Source organism: Panthera leo, chromosome B2, assembly GCF_018350215.1.
Source record: "Panthera leo isolate Ple1 chromosome B2, P.leo_Ple1_pat1.1, whole genome shotgun sequence".
NCBI lineage: Eukaryota > Metazoa > Chordata > Mammalia > Carnivora > Felidae > Panthera > Panthera leo.
This window is the reverse complement of record NC_056683.1, coordinates 98,603,479-98,625,696: the sequence shown is the minus strand read 5'-3', so window position 1 is coordinate 98,625,696 and position 22,218 is coordinate 98,603,479. Positions and strand designations below refer to the sequence as shown.

The 22,218-nt window shown below is 36.9% G+C and overlaps 1 protein-coding gene across 5 annotated transcripts in view; it reads left to right on the top strand.

The window, feature by feature from the left end:
• The window catches only part of WASF1 (WASP family member 1), a 70,404-nt gene extending 65,859 nt beyond the window's left edge, over positions 1-4,545 (top strand). For all 5 annotated transcript variants that reach the window (XM_042939567.1, XM_042939563.1, XM_042939564.1 and 2 more), the window contains 3 exons: positions 702-881; positions 1,965-2,593; positions 3,678-4,545. In XM_042939567.1, coding sequence (XP_042795501.1) covers positions 702-881; positions 1,965-2,593; positions 3,678-3,835 — 967 coding nt within the window. In that variant the 3' untranslated portion in view covers positions 3,836-4,545. The remainder of the gene's footprint in view (positions 1-701; positions 882-1,964; positions 2,594-3,677) is intronic.
• The last annotated feature ends 17,673 nt before the right edge of the window (positions 4,546-22,218 follow it).

Genomic DNA, 22,218 nt, shown 5'->3' with positions numbered 1-22,218 from the left:
GTGGGCCTGCTCAGTTCAAACCTGTGTTCAAAGTCAGCTGTAGTTTCTAATTTGTTTTGTGTACATGTGTCCCCAGCATGCACTACAATCAGCAAATATTTATAAAACCTTCACATGCTCAAGGTATCTGAAATTTTGCTTAAATCTGATCTTATGTCATTTGTTGCTTTGTTACTCAGTTATTTTCTGAGTACCCTAACACCTTTGAAAACATCAAAAAGACAAAACAACGTAGTTAGTCATCCTTGTGGTGCTAGTATCATGGAGGCCTTTCTCGCTGATACAAGATATTTGGAAGTCATTTAGGTTTAAGACTCCAGTTTTCATATTCTAGCTTTTTGTCATTGGCATCTTGTTTAAAAAAATGAAACAGAGGGGTATATAGCTTTGAACACAATTTACTGAAAAGTTAATTTTGTTATGAGATTCTGTATGTAATACTTTTTATCCTTGTGAATTGAATTAGTATTATATTATGAAATAATAAAATAACTGCAAGGAAAGGTTACATTATGAGCAGCATTCTTTGTTTGAAAATCAAGATAAGTGTAACAAATTTCTGAAGTTTCATAATAGTGATTAAAACGTTGGCATTCAAAAGATAAAGCTTAAATGTCTCCTGTACAACACTTTATACCATTAATAATTCAAGAAAAATACACTGATACTGTATTTTTTTTTTTTTTTTTTTTTTTTTTTAGACCTCAGACATATGTGGATCATATGGATGGCTCTTACTCACTTTCTGCCTTGCCATTTAGTCAGATGAGTGAACTTCTGACTAGAGCTGAGGAAAGGGTCTTAGTCAGACCACATGAACCTCCTCCACCCCCACCAATGCATGGAGCGGGAGATGCGAAACCCATACCCACCTGTATCAGGTATGCTGGGACAGGCATTTGATGTTGCTTCTCAGGGGTTGGTAACCTTTTTCTTGAAAGGATCAGCTAGCAAGTGTTTTAGGCTTTGTGGGCATTACGATTTCTGTCACAACTACTCAACTCTGCCACTGTTGCATGAAAACAGCCATGGACTATACATAAATGACTATTTGTGTTCCAGCTAAACCTTATTTACAAAAACAGGGAGCAAGTCGGATTTGACCTGTGGGATGTAATTTGCCAGCCTCTGATAAGAGCTGACCCGTACTCTTGGGAAAAATGTAGCTAATGAGAATTCACTTTAAAGATTAGAGTGTCTTTCATTTTATTATACCTTTATTATCAAGCACATGATGTGTAGTATATTAATAAAAATTAAGAATTTTTAGAATGTGGTAAGGGACTAAGAAAGGAGAACTAAAGATATGATTATGAGTGTTAACTTGGTATTAGGGGGAATACTTTGAGAATTTGAGAGAGAATAAGCAATTGCTCATAATTTTCAGTAAAGCAGTTTTGAAGTTTATTATAAAATTTTTAATAGGTAAATAGAGATCAGCTTTATAATTTTCAGTTAAAAAGATCAACCTTCTATCACTGAGTCACTCAATGTTCCATCCTCAGGAAGGGTTGACAGTCCTAATTTTCCTTTTGTGGTTTGTAATTAGTTGTTATTGATTTTACTGAAATGACATAATGAGTCTTAATAGCTTCAATATAAATACAGCATTGTAATGACCACAGGTACTGCTGCAAATATTGTAATGTGATAAATGTTGAGTCATTATAAAGACTCCTATCACAGCATAGAATTGAGCCTTTTATTTATCAAAGTAAGCATAAAATGCTTGAGTGTATTCTGACAGGTGCATGAAAGGACGAGACCATCTGGAATCTTAGAAATGAAAGCAACACCCGTTAATTTTCTTGGCATATTCATTCCATCCTAAATACTGAAGAATTTTTAATTTCTATATGATCATGTTAATACATCTACCTTGATATCATTATTGATAGTCATATGTGTCATGCGGTTCGGTTTTTCTCTTTGAGTAACTTGCTAGGGTTTCTTTATCATTTCAGTTCTGCTACAGGTTTGATAGAAAATCGCCCTCAGTCACCAGCTACAGGCAGGACACCTGTGTTTGTGAGCCCTACCCCCCCGCCTCCTCCACCACCTCTTCCATCTGCCTTGTCAACTTCTTCATTAAGAGCTTCAATGACTTCAACTCCTCCCCCACCAGTACCTCCCCCACCTCCACCTCCAGCCACTGCTTTGCAAGCTCCAGCGGTACCACCGCCTCCAGCTCCTCTTCAGATTGCCCCTGGAGTTCTTCACCCAGCTCCTCCTCCAATTGCACCTCCTCTAGTACAGCCCTCCCCACCAGTAGCTAGAGCTGCCCCAGTATGTGAGACTGTACCAGTTCATCCACTCCCACAAGGTGAAGTCCAGGGGCTGCCTCCACCCCCACCTCCGCCTCCTCTGCCTCCACCTGGCATTCGACCATCGTCACCTGTCACAGTTGCCGCTCTTACTCATCCTCCCTCTGGGCTACATCCAGCTCCATCTACTGCCCCAGGTCCCCATGTTCCATTAATGCCTCCATCTCCTCCATCACAAGTTATACCTGCTTCTGAGCCAAAGCGTCATCCATCAACTCTACCTGTAATCAGTGACGCCAGGAGTGTTCTTCTGGAAGCAATACGAAAAGGTAACTTTCTCCAGGCCATTAAAAGCATTGCTATGGTAGCATTAGGAACTTTCTAAATATTTGGCACAATAACATTTTCTCATTAATAAAATTGTAGATGATCATATTTTTGCACAAGTGGTTTTTAGAAAGGAAAGCTATGTTCAACTTACATTTTTTTTAAGTTTCATTTATTTTGAGGGAGAGCACACGCGAGTAGGGGAAGACCAGCAGGCTCCATGCTGTCAGTGCAGAGCCCAACATGGGGCTCTATCTCACAAATTGAGATCATGATCTGAGCCAAAATCAAGAGTCAGATGCTCAACTGACTGAGCCATCCAGGTGCCCTTAACTTTTATTTTAAATCATTTGCCAGAGAAAATATTACATTTAATTATTTTATTTTCCTACTTGGGGATTCTTAAAATGTTTACTGAATGATTGAGAATATCAGACTTATAAGTTATAGAAAATTTAGTTAAAACCCTTTACATTATGTTTAATATGTATGGTAACTCCTTTAAAAATGGTATTTTCTTCTGTAGTAAGGCTGTCCATTTGGTGTATCAGTGACACTTGCTCTACCAGATGCCTTTACAGGATTAAAGTTCCTCCCTTAGTAACCAAGGAAAGACTTCTCATATTCATTCATTTATTCAGCCGACATTTCCTAAGCACCTACTATAAGCCAAACACTGACAATATAGAATGAAAAATAGTGCCTTTCCCTCAAGTATTGGGGAGAGTAAAGCCACAGAAAACATACTCAACAATGTTTATTTGACCACTGGTTAACTTTTCGGGGGGCGTGGGAGGGGGTTGGTGAGTAGAGAGGCACAGTAGACCATCATACCTAAACAAACTGTAGATATTCACTGGGATAGCTAGTAAGTTTGACCAACTAGTATTGCAGATAAGGAAAGAATTAATTGACCAAATTAATGTGATTCTAAATATGATCCTTTCAAATTCTTTTTAATAGATCTTGGTTTTTGTTTTCCTCTTAGTATTTCTCACATGTATGTGATTTTATTCCAAAAAGATTAATAATATGATATATTTAGTATCTTGGCTTACAGTGAATGCTTTGGTTTTTCTCTATCAGGTATTCAGCTACGCAAAGTAGAAGAGCAGCGTGAACAGGAAGCTAAACACGAACGCATTGAAAATGATGTTGCCACCATCCTGTCTCGCCGCATTGCTGTGGAATATAGTGATTCAGAAGATGATTCAGAATTTGATGAAGTAGATTGGTTGGAGTAAGAAAAATGCATTGATAAATATTACAAAACTGAATGCGAATGTCCTTTGTGGTGCTTGTTCTTTGAAAATGTTTGGTCATTCCAGTGTTTTGCTTTCTTTTCCTTATGATAAATAACACTTTTCCTCCATAATTTTTGATTTCTAAGAAAAATATTAGCATACACTTCAAACTAAATGTTTTACAGTGGCTTATCTTTTTTATTTTTCCCTGAAAAGATAATTTGGTCAAATAAACCACTAAGTATTAAGCATGGACAGCTGTTGTTAGAGTAGCAGATTCAGTTTTTTGATATCTTAATTGTGCACTTTGTGAATTTTAATTTAAAGAAAGCAACTGAGATTGAAATCTTGAAGGCAGCTGTATCTATTAATGAGCCTTATTCCATTTCCTGATGTTTTACAAGAGGAAACACTGCCTTGATTATATGAATACACTCAGAAAGTACATTTAGCTAGTAGTATTGAATTCTCTTAAAGGAATGCTTGAATTTTTTTTTTTTTAGTTATTGTTTTACCGTTTTTAAATACTTGCCTTATTTGAATGTTTAGCAGTACCCCCTTCCCACTTATATATTGTGTGGTACGATTTTGCTTGCCTATAAGAGTTTAAAAAATTTCCATGTGAAATACTCAGACATAAACATACATGTAACTTACATTAACTGTTAAGAATAACAGTCTGATTTAATAAATGGTTCATTTTAAAGGTTCATGGGTGTTGTTCTTTGAATAAAACTGTTTCTGATAATTTATCAAATATATATATAGTAGGTTTTAAATACATAGATAGTAAGTAAAAAACTTAAAAACCACTTAAGCATATAATTTCCTCTTAATTATACAGATTCATGTTGTCTTGTGTGGAGATAGCTTTTACATCATTTTTTTCCTAAGGTCACAAAATCATTTTTTTTTACAACTCCTTATGCTCTTAAATTAAAATCTCAATTTGCTGTCTAATTTCAGTACACCTTGCCTTCAGTTTAACAGCATTTTTGAAATCATATTTTGCAGTGATAAAGTGACTTGTTAGTGTTTACACAATCCAGATTCAAGGATGGAGGGAAAGCAGCATTTGTACTAGATTGTTTAATGTGAAGTTTTGGTAGCTGTACCATAAATAAGTGACTGTGGTCTTCATCCTTGTTTCTACCCCTTTCACAGTGCAATTTCTAGCTCCTCCCATCAAGAGATGGGTTCTTTTTACACCCGCCCCATGAATCTGAGAGTTGTTGAGACTTGTTTGAGCCAATAGCTTTGTCTCAGATTAATCTCACAGTAGCCTGCTGAAAGATCAGAAACTTTGCACAGAGAGCTTTGCCGGGTGTGACCATCTAAGACTAGCCAAGCAAAGCTCACCTGTTGGCCGACTGTAAACAGATGAACAAGGCTAACCAAGATTAGCCCAGCCCAGAAGAATTGTTCAATTGACGTATAAATTTATGAGCAAAATAATAATAATAATAATGCTTATTATCTTACAAAACCTGAGTTTTGAGATGGATTATTTCACGTAGCATTATTGCAGCACCAATTGATAGCTGATAGATGAGGTCATTGATAACTTGATAATTTGAGGGTTATTTAGGTAGATAACTAACAACCTGTACCCTTTGTGGAATAGGAATGAGGAACTAAGTTCTGTTGTGGCAGTAGTTTGAACATAAAAATTTTTTTCCTAATTGCTCTAATTAACAAAAGATGTGCTCTTTTGGGTAGCTTTGCCTAGAGCAAAAAATTAGATGGCTATTTGAGATTTCTTTCTAACTTTACAAAAATACGCAGTGTTGAATTTAAGTCAAGAAAATACGGCACAGTTTAAAGTTTATCTTCCTAAGTGTGTTATGGCCAAAAGGCAGTAGCTGTATGTAGTTTTTATAAAGCTCAGTTGTGGCCAGTAACCAAAGTGTAATGGTACTGGCATTGGAGTAGTTAAGGGTGATAAAAAAGGAAATGGTTGAAGATCTCTTAATCATAGAAGTGGATCCATTTTATAGCCTGGCAGTACATATCCTAAATAGTTTATGACAGATTATTTTGTTGTTTTTCAGAACATTCCTAAAAGATAAGAAAGTGCCCACAGACTGAAGAGGCCATATATGTTGTGTCTATTTTGAAATCAAAATAACCTTTTGGTCTAGATATTCAGCTTAACTTGGTGAGAGAGATTTGGAACAAATCATTTTAGTGGCCAATTTTAATACCCTAAGAAGAATTAAAGTTCTGGAAAGTACTGGATAATTACTGTCTTCTTATTGCGTTGTAGTACTATTCCATTAGGTCATGAAGTATAGAGGTAGAAAAATGAATTGTATATCATGGGGAAATAATTGGCTTCACTTGTTTGGGTCAAAATTGTCACCTGTTTACCTTCATATTACTAAATTCAACAAACACTTTTTAGTCCTTAAGTTATTTGACATTTAGTCTATATATATCAAACACATACAGAATATATTTATGTGTTGTATTTTGTGTGTGTTTTTCAAAAGCTGTCTCTGCCTTTTGTGTGTGTGACGCTGATCTTTCCCCTTCACAATAACGGGCGGACAGAAGAGGAGGGAAATACCAGCGGCCGTGCAGTTGGGGATGGCATTCAGTCATTATAGAGAGGAGGAGAGTGTGTCTATAACTTTTTCTAAGGAATATTTGCAAGCTGCGTATTTATAAGTAATTTTAAGCTATAACTACCACTTTTCATAACTTGATCTATTTGGGCAGATGAGATGACTTCTGAAGCATTTTCATGTTGTAAATATTTATTAAAAGACAGTTAAGGAATATGTTCATTTGGATTGTGTTCTGTAAATTATGAAACACCTCCCTTCATTTCCAGAAAGCCCTACCCTTTCTTCATCAACCCATCTTCTATCCATATTTTTATGAAGTCTTCTTAGATCACCACAACTAGAGTTCATATATATTCTTTTTCAAGTTCTCTAATTCTTTTATTATAAGCTTCCTTCAAGTATACTTAAATGCCATTTTGCATTACAGTTATTACCTATTTGAACGTGCCAAATAGATTACTCACAAGACTGCAGGGGCCTTGTCTTAAATAGACAACTCATAATTATCTCCTCTTATAAACAGGTTCAGAACTACCCTCTTTTTTTCTTCTGTCCACTAGGGCTCTTAAAATCATATCTTCCTAGCCATTGTTCCTCTTCTCAGTAACACAGTTGAGCTGAAACTAGTCCTAACTTTATCAAAACTCTGTGTGTGTGTGTGTGTGTGTGTGTAACTTAAAAAATAGAAAGCTAGAATTGACTCTTTTGGCCAGAAGGTAAAAGTTATTATTATCTCTGAAGTCTTTTCTTAAGGCAGAGAGCAAATCAAGTATTTTTATTTAATAAGAATCTCATGAATTACTTTCACAATGTCTTTAACTTTGCCCTTAGTAAACATACAACTGCGGTTTGTTGTTTTATTTTCACTCCATTACATTTACCTTGACCTCAGCTTTTTAAAAAACAACCTCCCTAAACTGGAGCAAGTACAAAATAAATTATTTAAAGCTCCTAAATAGTTTAATAAATTCCTTTTGGAGTTTATGATCTCTGTATTGTCTACTCAGTAAAACTGTAAATAAACCAACGCAAGATAATTAATCATGTAGTATCAGAATTTGATGATGACTTTGCCTCATTGAACTAATGAAAATGAAATATCAAAATATATTTCTAAGTTGTGTCTTTTAACTGTGATTAATAAATCTTACTGAAGCCAAACAATGCATAGGAGACCCTTGTAATCCAAAGAATAAGCCTTTTCCTCGATTCATTGCTGTACGAAGAACAAATTTATTTATGTTCTCCATGACTTGGCTGTAGAATGCATCAGTAATCTCTGTTGCTTTTCAAGCCTGACAGCCAGGCTCTGAATAAAGAATGAATACCAGCCTTGAATGAACATTTCAGGCACTTTTTTTTTTTTTTTTTTTTTTTTACAGACTAGTTATCAATACCTTTTTCTCATTATTGTAAGGCCAGCTGCTCTGACTTTTTTTCCTTTAGAAAAAAAAAATTTAAACCACTGATCATGTATTGAAATCATCTTTCTCAGGATATTTATAGTTTCTCCTCTTTCTTACAGTAGATAAATTGGTTTAGTGATAATGATTTTGAATATTTTATACTATCTATATAAATACGTCCTTCTGTCTATGTGTGTGCTGTACTCAAAGACTTCTTGATAAATTCCTTTTTATCCATCCTGCCTTTAGTCCACCTTTTTCAATACTGCTGCTTTGATAGAGGACATTGATATCTCCAGGGGTAATAAAATTTCCTATCCACCTTTTTGGCTTGGAAACGATATAAAAGACCTAGAAACTGTGAAATGACAATATGTCTTCTATTGTAACAACTTCCAATATTACTTAAAAGTATCTATTTCGTTCTTACCTTTGAAAACCATGAAATGTTGCACTTGTAACTTTAAAGAAAATCTATAGGAAATATCTGTCTAGACCATTCCAGATAAAAGACCACATCTCCTATCATTATGCTTTATTTTTATTTTTTATTTTTATTTTATATTTATGGCCTTTCTTCTAACTTAGTTGATAATTTTTTTTAATGCCTGCACAATTACTTTGCTGGGTATTGGGGCCACAGCAGTGAATAGACAGAGCCCTCCTTTCTGAGCATACAGATAAATTAACAAAGAACAATGAGTGTTATGTTAGGGAAGCACATAGCACAGAGACCAAACCTAGTCTAGGAAATCAGGAAAAGCCTCCAAAAGGAAATGGCATTTAAAGTTTGAGGTGGACCTAGACAGATAAATACTGAAGTGAGGGTAGACAGCGTACCAGGCAAAGGAAATATGTGTGTGGATGTCTGGAAATGCTTGATGCAAAGAGTGTTATAACTAGAAATAAAATAGAAAGGTAAGCAAGAACAAATCATGAGACGGTTAGGAACCATATTAAGGAGTTTGCATTTTATTTCGTGGACTGTAAAATTGAGGAAGTGACATAGAATAGCACATTGGAAAGATAATTGGCAGCTGCAACGTGGTAAATGAATTAGTAGTAACCTTGGAGGTCAAGAGACCAGTCAGGCTGTTACAATAGATGACAGATAATAATTAGGGATTGGTGGCGACAGAGGAGATAGATGATGAGATAGATTCAAGAGAAATTTAGGATGTGGAATACACTGGACTTGATAATTAGGAAGGAGTCAAGGATCACTTCTAGAGTCCTAGCTTACTGATACAAAGACCGGTAGAAGAGGAGCATGTTGGGCAGGATGGGTGACGCAGTTTGGGACATAAGGCAGGGAAAGGATCACCTGTATAGTTGGAGGGAAGAATTAATCTTGGATTTGTGAAAGGCAACCTCTTCGCAGGAAGGAGAGGAGGACAGATGTGTAGGCAGTTAGATTTAAAACTCTGGTGCCAAAAAGTGGAGAAAGTTTCCTTCTGATGGCATCTGTTTTCTCTTTGACAGTGCTGCCGAGGGTGACTGGGGAGACAGGAAGAATGTCAACAGTTTTAAGAAAAGTCATTAAAAATGACTATTTTAATGAAATGGTCATTGTGAAAAAGGGGAGAACTTTCCAGGGAAAAGGAAATTGGCAGCATTGAAAACATGGTTGAGATTGGTGACTGAATTTATAGCGACTCCAGGCTATGCTCTGTGATTTTGTTTTCCCCCCAGGAGTCTGAAAATAGTTGCCAGAAGGAAACTGTTGGATTCTTTCAGAGTAGGGTTTTGACTATATCATGGGCTGGAAGGACTATTTCTAGGAAAGATTGATTAATCTCCTTAATACCTTAACCCCGTGATTAAACCCCATGTTGAAGCTCTTCTCTTTGGATTTGCCATAATGCTAGTTTGATCTTCTTTTCTAATTAAGTACACTCATAGGCTCTCCTAGGTTGTTAAATCATACAGATGAGTCTTCTCTCATTTTGAGACTATATTCCACCTCCTCTAGATGCAACATCTTCTTGGTTTTCTTTCTGTATATTGTGCAGCTCCTCCTTTCTATCCTGTTATACCTGCAGAATTCTTGCTCTACTCCCATTTTAACATGTTCAGCTACCCTTTATTCTGTTATCTTTCAGATCTAGAAATCTTCTAAGGATTCTGCCAAAGATAATTCTGCCATGAAGGTTATGTAATTCAAAACAAAGAAGCAGCAAGGGATTTGACTTTTTATCTATCCCTTTCATGTCTGAGTTACCTCATCTGCCTCATTTACTCTGTCGGCAAGAATCCATTTTCTTTTGAAGACACTTCCCTCAGCTCAAAAAATAAATACCATACTTGATTCTATTGATTTTGATTTTTAGAGCACATAAAATGAGTCCAAATTTTTCGATTTGATTCTTGGATTAGTTAACAGCCAACGATCTTAGAAATGTCTGGCATAGAATCTCAATAAAACAGTTTGGATAATTCAATGTGAACTGCTTTCCATTACCAAAAAAATAACTCAGAATAGGGTGTGCGAACCAAGCACTAAGCCTTTCATTTTGATATCAAAGACTGGATTATTCCTTTTGCTTGGTGGTTTAATCTCTTTTGTTGTGAAACATGCATAACAGAAAAGTGCATAAAATTTTCAGCTCAGTAATTTACCGCAGAAGTACCAATATAACCACCCTCCAGGTCAAGACATTGTTACCACACTAAAAAGCCTCTCTCATGCCCCCTCCTGACTACTGGCCCTTTCTTCATCTCTAGCCCCAAGAGTAACCACCATCCTAATTTATGGTAGTCACTTCCTTGCTTCTCTCTAGACTTTTACCACCCAAACATGTATTTTCAAATATAATTAGTTTAATTATGCCAATATTTTGAACTTTACATAGGTGGTTTCTTTTAGTATGTGCTTTATTTGTATCTGACTTAAAATTTTGTTTGTGACATTCAGACAGGTTATATGTGAACTGCTTGTTCATTTTCATTGTTGTATAGTAATCCATGGTATATAAATAGGTCACAATTTATCCATTCTACTGTTGATGGATATTTTAGTTTGCAGTTTGGGGCTTTGAAAGGTAATACTGTGTGAACATTTTTGCATATGTTTCTTGTTTATGTGTTGGCATTTCTGTTAAGTATATGCCTAGAAGTGGTGGCACCTGGGTGGCTCAGTCAGTTAAGCATCTGACTTCAACTCAGGTCATGATCTCACAGTTCGTGAGTTTGAGCCCCGCGTCAGGCATTGTGCTGACAGCTCAGAGCCTGGAGTCTCTTTGGATTCTGTGTCTCCCTCTCTCTCTACCCCTATCACGCTTGCATGCTCTCTCTCTCTCAAAAACAAATAAATATTTTTAAAAAATTTTTTTAAAGTATATACCTAGGGGTGCCTGGGTGGCTCAGTTTGTTGAACATCTGTCCCACTTCGGCTCAGGTCATGATCTCATAGTTCGTGGGTTCAAGCCCCACGTCGGGCTCTGTGCTGATAGCTCAGAGCCTGGAGCCTGCTTCGGATTCTGTGTCTCCCTCTCTCTCTCTGCCCCTCCCCCGCTCATGCTCTGTCTCTCTGTCTCAAAAATTAATATAAACATTAAAAAAAATTTTAATAAAGTATATACCTAGAAGTGAAATTGCAAAATCATAGGATATGAATATCTTCAGCTTTAGTAGATAATGCCAAACGGTTTTCCAAAGTAGTACCAATTTATACTCTCACCAGCAGCCCAAGAATTCCTCTTGTTCCATATCCTTGCCACGGCTTCTGGTATTATTCTGTTTAGTTTTAGCTATTCTAGTGCGTTTATGACAGTGTCTCATCGTGGTTTGTTTTCTTTTCCCTGTTTAGAGGTTGTATCTTTCCATATGTTTACTAGCTATATCTTCTTCCCCTCTGTGGCTTTTCTTCTCACTGTATTGATGCTCTTTGAAAATAAGTTATTAACTTTCATGTAGTCCATTTTATCAATTTTCCTTCTGGTTAGTTCATTTTCAAGAAATGCACTAAGTTTCCTAGTTTGAAGAAACTAAAATATTTCCCTATGCCAAATTATTATTCTCTGTTGTCTTCTAGAGACTTAACAGTTTTACCTTCCACAGCTGGATCTATAATCCATCTGGAATTGATTTTTGTGTGCCATGTGAGGTCAGGGTTAAGTATCATTTTCTTTTCCTATGGATATTCAATCAAGTCAACACCACTTACTGAAAAGATTGTTCTTTCTCCTCTGTGCTGCACGGCCAATTCATAAAAAATACATTTGTGTTGACATATGGTTATATAATATGACTGTATAATGATGACAATACAGATGCACACAGATATATGAATCTGTTTATAGACCCTATTCTGCTCTACTGGTCTGTCCTTCCGCCTGTATCACAGTTTTAGTGGTTATAGCCTTGTAAGAAGTGTTGCTATCCAAGAAAGAAAACCTATTCACCTTGTTGTTGTTCCTTAAGATTGTCTTTACTATTCTTGGCCCTTTGCATTTCTATATAAAGTTTAGAATCGGATTGGCTGCTAACAGATTGGACATTTAGAGGCAACAGTGGCTAGTTTGGCCTTGGTAAGTGGGAGCCCATCATGTAGTCTTCATTTTCACCACAGCGGCCAACTCTGTTCATATGCCTTCATGAAAATTTGCCTGGCCTTCACAGAGTAGATCTCCATCAACTGAGCAATTAATTAAATGTCTCTGAAATTCTGCGACTCTAATGAACAAATCTTCAGTCACCTGCTCAGTTATATCTGCTCCAACATAGCCAGAAATAAGGGCCTTTATGTAAGCAACCAAACTAAGCTCTCACCCATAGTTTTGACTGCTTGTTAACAGCCCTCACATTCTCATTATCCCTCTGCAGAACATCATAGCAGCTTGGCAATAACCAGCCAACTCTGCTGTTCTTTTAGGCATTGTTCTCCTCATTTCATTCAAATGTCTGAATCATTACACACGCAAGGGCAATCACCTCTCCAGGATGTTTTCCCAGGTCACCCTTGGTGAAATCTGTAGCAGTTTGGCCGCTGCCCTGTACCACTATCCGTGCCCCACATACCATTCAGGGTAATATTCCTCTTTGCCTTCCAGGTAATGAATAAACCAGTCCAAAACTCCATCCTACCGCTTGTGTTCTTCCACCATTCCTGCCTCCATATGACAGACAGTATTAGATGTGCAGGATATGTATTGGGTGGAGGGGAAGGAAAGGGAGCCAGAGAAGGCATGTGGAGAGGCTTTGGATGGTCAAAGGAGAGGAGGGAAAAAGCAAGATTGGTTGAAAAGTATCTTAGACAGCAGTGCTATTCTAAAAAAGTTTTGGCTGGGTCTATGGGGAGTCTTTCATTCCGAAGTTGCCTGTTGGAGGGATGGGCCGCTATTACTAATCCTGCTGTGCTTAATCACTGGCTAAGAGCAGCATAAGGTAAGCTTGGCCTTGGCATGAATATAATAGTAGATCCAGAAGGGTAGCAGCTGGGGCCTCAGTTAATTATACTTTCCCCAGCAGGAGATCTCAATGCATTTTTATGGCCACCATAGATTGCTTTGGTGACTTTGTCAAATTCAAATGAATATATGAGTATGGGTTTATTTCAAGGCTGTCTGTTATTCCATTGGTTTATTTGTCCTCTGCCGCTACTCCCACAATTTTGATTACTGGTACCTTTTATGAGTCTTGGAGTCAGGTACTAAAAACCTTTCAATTTCTTCTTTTCAAGATTGCTTTTAGGTATTCTAGGTCCTTTGTATTCACTTGTGCATTTTAGAATAAGCTTGTCAGTTGTACAAAAAAACTTATGGGAAATTTTACTAGAATTGCTTTGAATCTGTAGCTCAATTTGGAGGAAAACTGACAACCTTGAGTTTTCCCTTCAATGAGCATGGTCTATGTAAGTCCTCTTAAATTCTCAGCAGCATTCTATAGTTTTCAGTACAGATGGTTGGCATGTTTTCTGTTAAGTTTATTCCTAAAGAATTTAATGTTTCTGACAATATTTAATTTTTTTAATTTCACTTTCCAGTTGTTTGCTCTTAATATACAGAAGTACAATTAATTGTTGTATATTGACTTCAAACCTGCTAAACTTACCTATTAGTTCTAATGGTTGTTTTGTAGAATCTAGAGAAAAATGTATGTAAGCAATCCTATCATCTATGAATAGAAAGTGTTCTTCTTTCCTGATCTGTATGCCATTTATTTATTTGTTTGCTTGGTTGGTGGTTGTTTTATTATGCTGGTTAGGACTTCCACTGAAATGTTGGATAGGAGTGGTAGGAGCAGACAGATTGCTTTGATCCCGTCTTTAGTGAGAAAGCATTCATTAAGTATGATGTTACCATTAAGAATGATGTTAGCTGTGGGGGTTTTGTCAGATTTAGGAAGCACTCTTCCAGTCCAAATTTGAGTTGCATTTTGTCGGATGCTCTTTCTGTATCTGTTGAACTAATGATAAGATTTTTTCCTTTCTTCTATTAATAGGATGGATTACATTGATTTTCAAACAAAAGTCAACTTTGCTAGAATAAGTCTTTGCTTGTTCATGATCCTTTTTATGTTAGATTTGTTTTGCTAATGTTTTATTAGAGATTGTTGTATCACTGTTCAGGAAGGTTAATAGTTTTCTTTGTTTGGAATGTCTTTGTCAGATTTTCACATAAGAGTTATGCTGGCTTTATAAAAGTGTTCCCTTCTCTATTTTCTGAAAGAGTTTATGTAAGGTTGGTATTCTCTTTTTTTAATGTTTGATAAAGTTTACCAGTGAAGCCATCTGGGCTTAGAATTTTATTTGTAGGGTGGTTTATTATGCAGCTTATTTTCTTTAGTTGTTGTTGGGTTATTCAGATTTTCAATTGTGTCCATTTCATCTAAATTATTGAATTTATTGGCATAGAGTGGTTTATAATATGTCTTTATTATCCTTTTAATGTCTTTAAAGTCTATGGTGATATGAAGTATGTATGTATGTATGTATGTATGTATGTATGTATGTATTTTTATTTTCCTTGGAATCCAAAATGCTTCTTGAATCTGTGGCTTGATATAATCAGTTTTGGAACATCTTCAGTTATTATGTCTTTAAAAAGTCCTTCTGGCCCGGTTTCTTTCCTCTGCTCCTGGGACTCCAATTACCTACATGTTAGACCTTCTGAGTATCTCCTCTTTGTCTCTTAATCTTTTTTTCTTATTTTCCTTTTTTTTTTGCCTATGTTAGGTTTAAGTATTTTCTTATGATCTCTTTTGTAATTAATCTGTGTCTTATCTGTTTTTATACCTATTGAATGAGGTCCTAATTTCTATGTATTTATCATTTCTAGAATTTACAATTTTTTTTTAAGTTTTCAGTTCTCTGTCAGAATTTGTCATCTTTCATCTCCTTGAAAATAGTAAGGATGCTTATGTATCTGATAATTCCAGTATCTGGAATAAATCTGGATAAATCAAATATCCTTTATTTCTAATGTCTGTTATTTCCATTTGTTTTCTTTATATTGTCTTCTCTCCTTATGTACCTAGTTATTTGTGATTATAGAAGTGATTTGAAGGTTTTGTTTTTCTTTCTTTTTTAATCATCTTCCAGAGAGGAGTTACTTTTGCTACTTCCAGACCCAGCAGTCCATGTAGGATTACCTCAGTCCAGTGTTAGGAATGGAGATATTTCAAAGTTGAGTTGCACCCCTTGCAGGGCCTCCCTACTTCTGATTCAACCTTCCTTCTAGGGTGCAGCCCTTTAGGGTCCCAGCCTAAAGTGAGGACGCTCACCTGGAGGCCCCCTACTGCCAGTCCCAGACCCCAGTTGCACCATGAACGTGTTAGAAGTACTGCTTATTTTCTCAAGAGCCCCTTCTGGAATCCAAGAATCCCTTAAATTCATCCAAGACAAAATGGCTGAGCCATCAAATTCCCCCAAATCTTGGCCAGCCAATTCTTTACAATTTTGTTACCTCTCAGGTAGTTTCAAGCACATATCTTCAATATTTTGCCCAGCTTTCTAACTGTCCTCAGCAAGAAGGTAGATCCAAATTACCTAGTGTCCCATTACCAGAAGAAATTGGTCATACCAATCTCTGTTTTGTTCCTTTATCAACAAAAAGAAAATTAATGTGAAGTCCATTTATGGTACTTATGAAAAGTTAAAATTAATTACCAAACATTTTTATCATCTTCAGCATGAGTTACATAAAATGCACAGTTTCCAAATTTTAACTGAGTTCTTTAAGCTCACAATTAAACTGTTTGCTATGAAACTGCATGCAGCTGCATTTAAAGACACATTGGAACAAAAAAAGAGAACTGTGAACAATCCAGGTTATTTTTAACTAACAAAGGGAAGTGTTCAAAAGCATAGATACAGAAGCTTATGTAAGTGGAGTCAGTGCATCCCTGGAGTTTTCTAAAGAATGCGAAAAAGCAAGTGACAGACCTGTCAAATGGTTCCCAATTTACTGCTTGGGGACTTATAGGATGCTATTTGAAGTTACACATATTATAAAAAACTTCATCATAAATTAAAACTCCCCGGTGGCACTTTACTTTGAAGCAGTCTTGCTTGAGGGAAGAAGGTGTGTATTTGAAGCATTTATTTGTACTACCAATTTTATTTTAACTTTTTGGTGACTGTAGAGTCTTTGTTGATCACAGATGGTGCCCTAAGAGATCTTACTGACAATACTTCTGTTAGAAGATACAGACTGTGTCTTACTCATCTTTCTACTTCTACCTCTTGGTATATATAATACATGTTTATTAAAATACTAGCTATTTAGGGACGCCTGGGTGGCTCAGTCGGTTAAGCGTCTGACTTCGGCTCAGGTCATGATCTCACAGTTCGTGAGTTCGAGCCCCGCGTCGGGCTCTGTGCTGATGGCTCTGTGCTGACGGCTCGGAGCCTGGAGCCTGGAGCCTGTTTCAGATTCTGTGTCTCCCTTTCTCTCTGCCCCTCCCCTGCTCGTGCTCTGTCTCTCTCTGTCTCAAAAATAAATAAACATTAAAAAAAAAAATTTAAAAAAAAATTAAAAAAAATACTAGCTACTTAGAATTCTTAAAAAATAAATCATTCTGGATAAATCTCCTTTCCAAAAATTAGGGCTTAAAACTTCACATATTATAAAGGAAGTTTATTACTGTTACTACCATTACCGTTCCCCACCCCCACCAACCATCTGTTTAGGCACTGCCCTAACTAGTTAACATTTTTTTCCCTCTGTTAAAGTGCACTTTTATTTTTTATTTGTATTATTGAAGTATGGTTGAATACAGTTTTATATTAGTGTCAGGTGTACAACGGAGTGATTTGACAGTTCTATACATTACTCAGTGCTCACCATGATAAGTGGACTCACCATCTGTCACCATACAATGTTATTAGGATGTTATTCACTATATTCTTTGTGCTGTACCTTTCATCACTGTGACTTAGTTATGTTATAACTGGAAGTTTGTGCCTCCTAATCCCCTTCACCCATTTCACCCATTCCCCTACCTCTTCATGTCTGACAACCACCAGTTCTCTGTATTTATGAGCCTATTTCTGTTTTGTTGTTGTTGTTCATTTGTTTTGCTTTTTAGATTCAGTATATAAGTGAAATCATACGGTATTTACCTTTCTTTGTCTGACTTAACTTCATTTAGCATATTACTCTCTAGGTCCATCCATGTTGTTGCAAATGGTAAAATCCATTCCTTTTTATGGCTGAGTAATATTCCAGTGTGTGTGTGTGTGTGTGTGTGTGTGTGTGTGTGTGTGTATACACCACATCTTTATTCATCTATCAGTGGGCCCTTGGATTGTTTTCGTGTCTTAGCTATTGTAAATAGTGCTGCAATAAACATAGTGGTGCATATATCTTTTGGAATTAGTGTTTTCATTTTCTTTTGGTAAATACCCAGTAGTAGAGTTATTAGATCTTATGGCATTTCTATTTTTTATTTTTTGAGGAGCCTCCATACTGTTTTCCACAGTGACTACACCAATTTACTTTCCTACCAACAGTGCATGAGGGTGCCTTTTTCTCTACATCCTTGCCAACACTTGTTTCTTGGGGTTTTGATTTTAGCCATTTTGACAGGTGTGAGGTGATATTTCATTGTGGTTTTGATTTGCATTTCCCTGATAATGAGTGATGTTGAGCATCTTTTCATGTATCTGTTGGTCATCTATATGTCTTTAGCAAAATGTCTATTCTGGTCCTCTGCACATTTTAATTGGATTGTTTGTGGGGGGTTTGGGCATTGAGTTGTAGAAATTCTTTATTAACCCCCAATTGGATATATCATTTGTAAATACCTTCTCCCATTCAGCACCATGCCTTTTCATTTTGTTGATATAGTTTGCATTCTTTATCTCATTTAATCCTCCTCTAACAACAGGTTGAGGTAGGAACTAGTATTATGTCCATTTTGCAGAGGAAGGAGCTGAGGTTCAGAGAAGTTGTGATTTGACCCGTGTCTCACAGCTTATAAGGAGTAAAGTAAATTTGAATGCAGGTCTGAATTTGAATCTGACTCCAAAACCCATATCCATAGTTGCTATTTTTGCTGAAAACTACTATGAATTTTCTACCTTTTGAAAAAGATTATTTTGGGGGCGCCTAGGTGGCTCAGTCGGTTAAACATCCAATTCTTGATTTCAGCTCAGGACATGATCTTGTGGTCTGTGAACTCGAGCCCTGCATCAGGCTCTGCACAGACAGTGCAGAACCTGCTTGGGGTTGGGATTCTCTCTCTCTCACCCTCCCTCCCTCCCTTTTTCAAAAATAAATAGACATTAAAAAAATAAAGGGTATCGTGAACATCATTTCCGTTTAAAAAAGTAATACATGACACTGACCAGAATGCATTGTAATTATTTGTTTATATTACTGTCTCCTTATATTAGACTATGAGTATCTTGAGAACTCTATCTTGTTCACTTTTGTGTCTTTAGCCCTCAGCATGAGCCCTAGCCTCATAGGAGGCTGGGGGTCTTTAGTAAATGTTAACGAAAGAATGAGTGTCACTATTGCCAGTATTAATTACTGTCAGGTGCTAAAAAGCAGATCTAGAGGCAGTGTGTGGTGCATGAAGCTAAAAGGGTCATGTGTCCATCCTTATACTTGAACCTTTCTCTTTTGAGAAGAGTTTCCAGGTGTCACTTTTTCTTTTTTGCTCATTTCTTTCAATCATTCAACAAATATTTACTAATAGGTATTGTGTGTCAGGTGCATGTGATAATTATGTGCTTGTAAAGAAAAGAAAGACCCTTCTAGTCTTACAGCTTATAGTCATTTTTTCATAAAGGAGTGTGAAGCGAGTCCAGCTGCACCTCTTAGGAAGGATGAGATGGGGTTTTTGTTTCCCCAGAAAAAAAACACTATTAGAAATTAGAGACTGAAACATCCTTATCATAGAGAATTTTCTGGCTCTCCACAAAATCCTCTACTTGTTCTATTATGTTGACTTGTCAGCATGATTGATGTCTCATTAACACAGTGAATAAGCAGATACTTGTCATAAAACTTCCATCTGCTCTTCCAGTTCACTTGCACTATTAGCTCATGGAGTGAGGAGGAATTGCCTACCATTTTCCCACTGGTTTTTAAACTTGGCTGATCATCAGGTTCATCTATAGAACTTTTAGAAACTTCTCAACCATTATCTCAGCGAATTCTTTTTCTGCCTTCTTCTCTTTCTTGTCTTCTTCTGGAATTTGAATTATACACGTGCTGGATTATTTGATACTGTCCCCTGGCCGCTGGATGCTCTGTTCTGTTACCCACCCTCCTACACACTCCTTTTTCCTCTTGTGTTTCAGTTTGGATAATTTCCATTGCCTTGTCTTTGAAGTTCACTGATTTTGTTTTTGGCTGTGTCAAGTTTACTAATGTCAGAAGGATTCTACAGCTCCTTACTGGGCTTCTTATTTCTAGCATTTCCATTTCATCTTTCTTATCATTTCCATCTCTCTGCTGAAATTCCTTTTCTGCTTATGTGTGTTGACTACCTTTTCCATTAGAGTCTCTAATAATAATCACTGTTGTTATGAAAATCCCTGTCTCATATTCCAGCAGGAATGGGTGCTGTCTTTGCAATTCTGGTGAATGTGAAACAATATCTCTTTAGGGTTTTTTTTTCATATCTTTATTGGCCATTTAAGTTTCTTCATCTATTATCTTTGTATCCTTTGCCCATTTTTCTAATAGAATGCTTGTCTTTTTCTTACTGACTTATATTATACAATAATATGAACTGTTAAGTATCTTCTCCCAATCTGTAGCTTGCCTTTGAGTGTGAAGAGTTTTATACAGAAGTTTTAAGTTGTTTTGTACAGAAGTTTTAAGTTTTAGTGTGCAGTCAAACTTATTACTGTTCTTCTTTATGGTTATATTTTTTGTGGCTGATTAAAGACATATTTTTGTACCCTGAGGTTGTAAAGATATTTTCATATAATTTCTTCCGAAAGCTTTAGAAGTTAGCTTTTTCACAGTAGGTCTTTAACCATCTAGAATTTATTTTTGTTTAGGGTATGAGATAAAGAATCATTTTTCTTTGTGAATAAAAAACTGTTACACAGTCCTTCCTATCTCAACTGAATTATAAAGCCACCACTCTCCCATATCACATTCCAATGTATGAATGAGATGGCTGTATATTAGTCTTTCTCTACAACAATACACTTTCCTAATTAACATAGATGTCTAAGTCTTGATTTCTGGTAGGCCAAGTTTCTTTTGATTTTTCTAAAGAATATTGGCTCTTTCTGGCCCTTTATTCTTTCAAATGAGTTTTAGGACCAACTTAGCAAGCACCATGAATACTTGTTTTGAGATTTTGATTGAAATTGCATGGATTGCTATCTATGCATAAGTTGTATAGATAGACTATGATCCCACTGTCCAGGGAACACATGTCAAGCCACTCCCAGGAACTCCCTTTCCACACTTAGATGACAGTCTGGGCTGGCCTACAAGTTTTGCAGCTCAGTCAACAACTAACGAACTAGAGAACCCATTGTCAGTCGTCTCCAATCTCTATTAGTCTCTCTTGAACCAGCTGCCCTCTCTACCCTTCACTCAGCTAACCACAAATTCCACACTTAAGGTCACTGCCGACCACTCCTTTGTCTTTATAGTGCTCTCTACCTAATACATTGGGCAGGAGTAGGGGTAGATGGTGGTAATTTTGTATCCTCTAGAGGGAAGAGTCTGGTCCCAAATGTGGTTGGTTCATAATAGTGTCCCTGGAGGTGGTGCACTTGATGCCTCTTGACCTCACTTTTGGTCTTAATGTTCTGGGATAACACAGCAGAAAAGTCCTGCTCAACTTCCTGTTAACAGTTAGATTACCATATACCTTATAATCTTTTTTTTTAATAAGGCAGAGATGGTAAAATCTTTGGGAATAGGCACCTGTCTTGATAAATGTGGTGTCTCTAAGTATTAACACAGTCCCAGGATGAAGAAAGTGACCAACACGTGTTGTGTAGAATGTATGGAAGCCATATGTGATTTTCTAATTCTTGATAAAAATGAAATAAAATAAAAACATTGAGCATCTCTGTACCTTTGAGATCTTGAGACGGAGAGAGGAGTTTTTTTGATATTTGAGAAATTTAATTCTATTAGTTTCATTTGTGAAACTGGCACTTTCAGTCAAGTTTAAGATTTAAGGAGGGACAAGGTACAAATGACTGCAGCTAAAATCTAGGATTGAACAACATCTCAGAGGAAAGCAGTCCAAAGCAGGGCCAGCCACCAAAGTGTCATCCTATAGAGGACAAAAGGAGAGGTTGAGGCAGGACCTCAAGCAGCTGCTAAGGGAAAGAAGCAGTACAAGTAAAGAGACCTTTCCCCCATCCTTGGGAGATCCCAGCGTCCTTAACTGGTAGGCAGCTGCTCTCTCCTTCTACCCCTTCCACTTCATCAAAGATAAAACCTTAGATGAGCCGTCCTTGCCTGCCCATCCACCTCCACCTACCTATTATTTTCCTACACAATCCACTTGCCATTAACTCCACTGTGAAGATGTTTTGCTTGTGACTGATAACCAGCACTGAGCCACTGACCAGCCATCTATTACTGAGCAAGGACTCTGCTGAGAGACAGTCCTCCATGACTCTTGCACTCCAGCAAGGCCCAGAGTGAACCTTGCTCTGGACCCTTTCTCAGGGTTGTTTTTTCAGTGAGCAACCTTGAGGGATGAGGTCATCTCTCTCTCCCCAACAAAGAGCAAACTCACTTACTGCCTGCTTTTAAGCACCGGTACCCAAGCTGAGTGTTGTTCTCCTGTAATGCAGCCCACTGGGTATGCAGGCCCATCTACATCTAGGCCCATTCACATCACCCCAGTGGGACCTGGAACTCGGGGAACCATTGAGAACATCTGACACTCTGGTTTTTACTGTGAGTAATAAAGTATTTCATTTCTTACTCAGCTGTCTCATGTCTTCTGCTAGCATCCAGAAAAATAG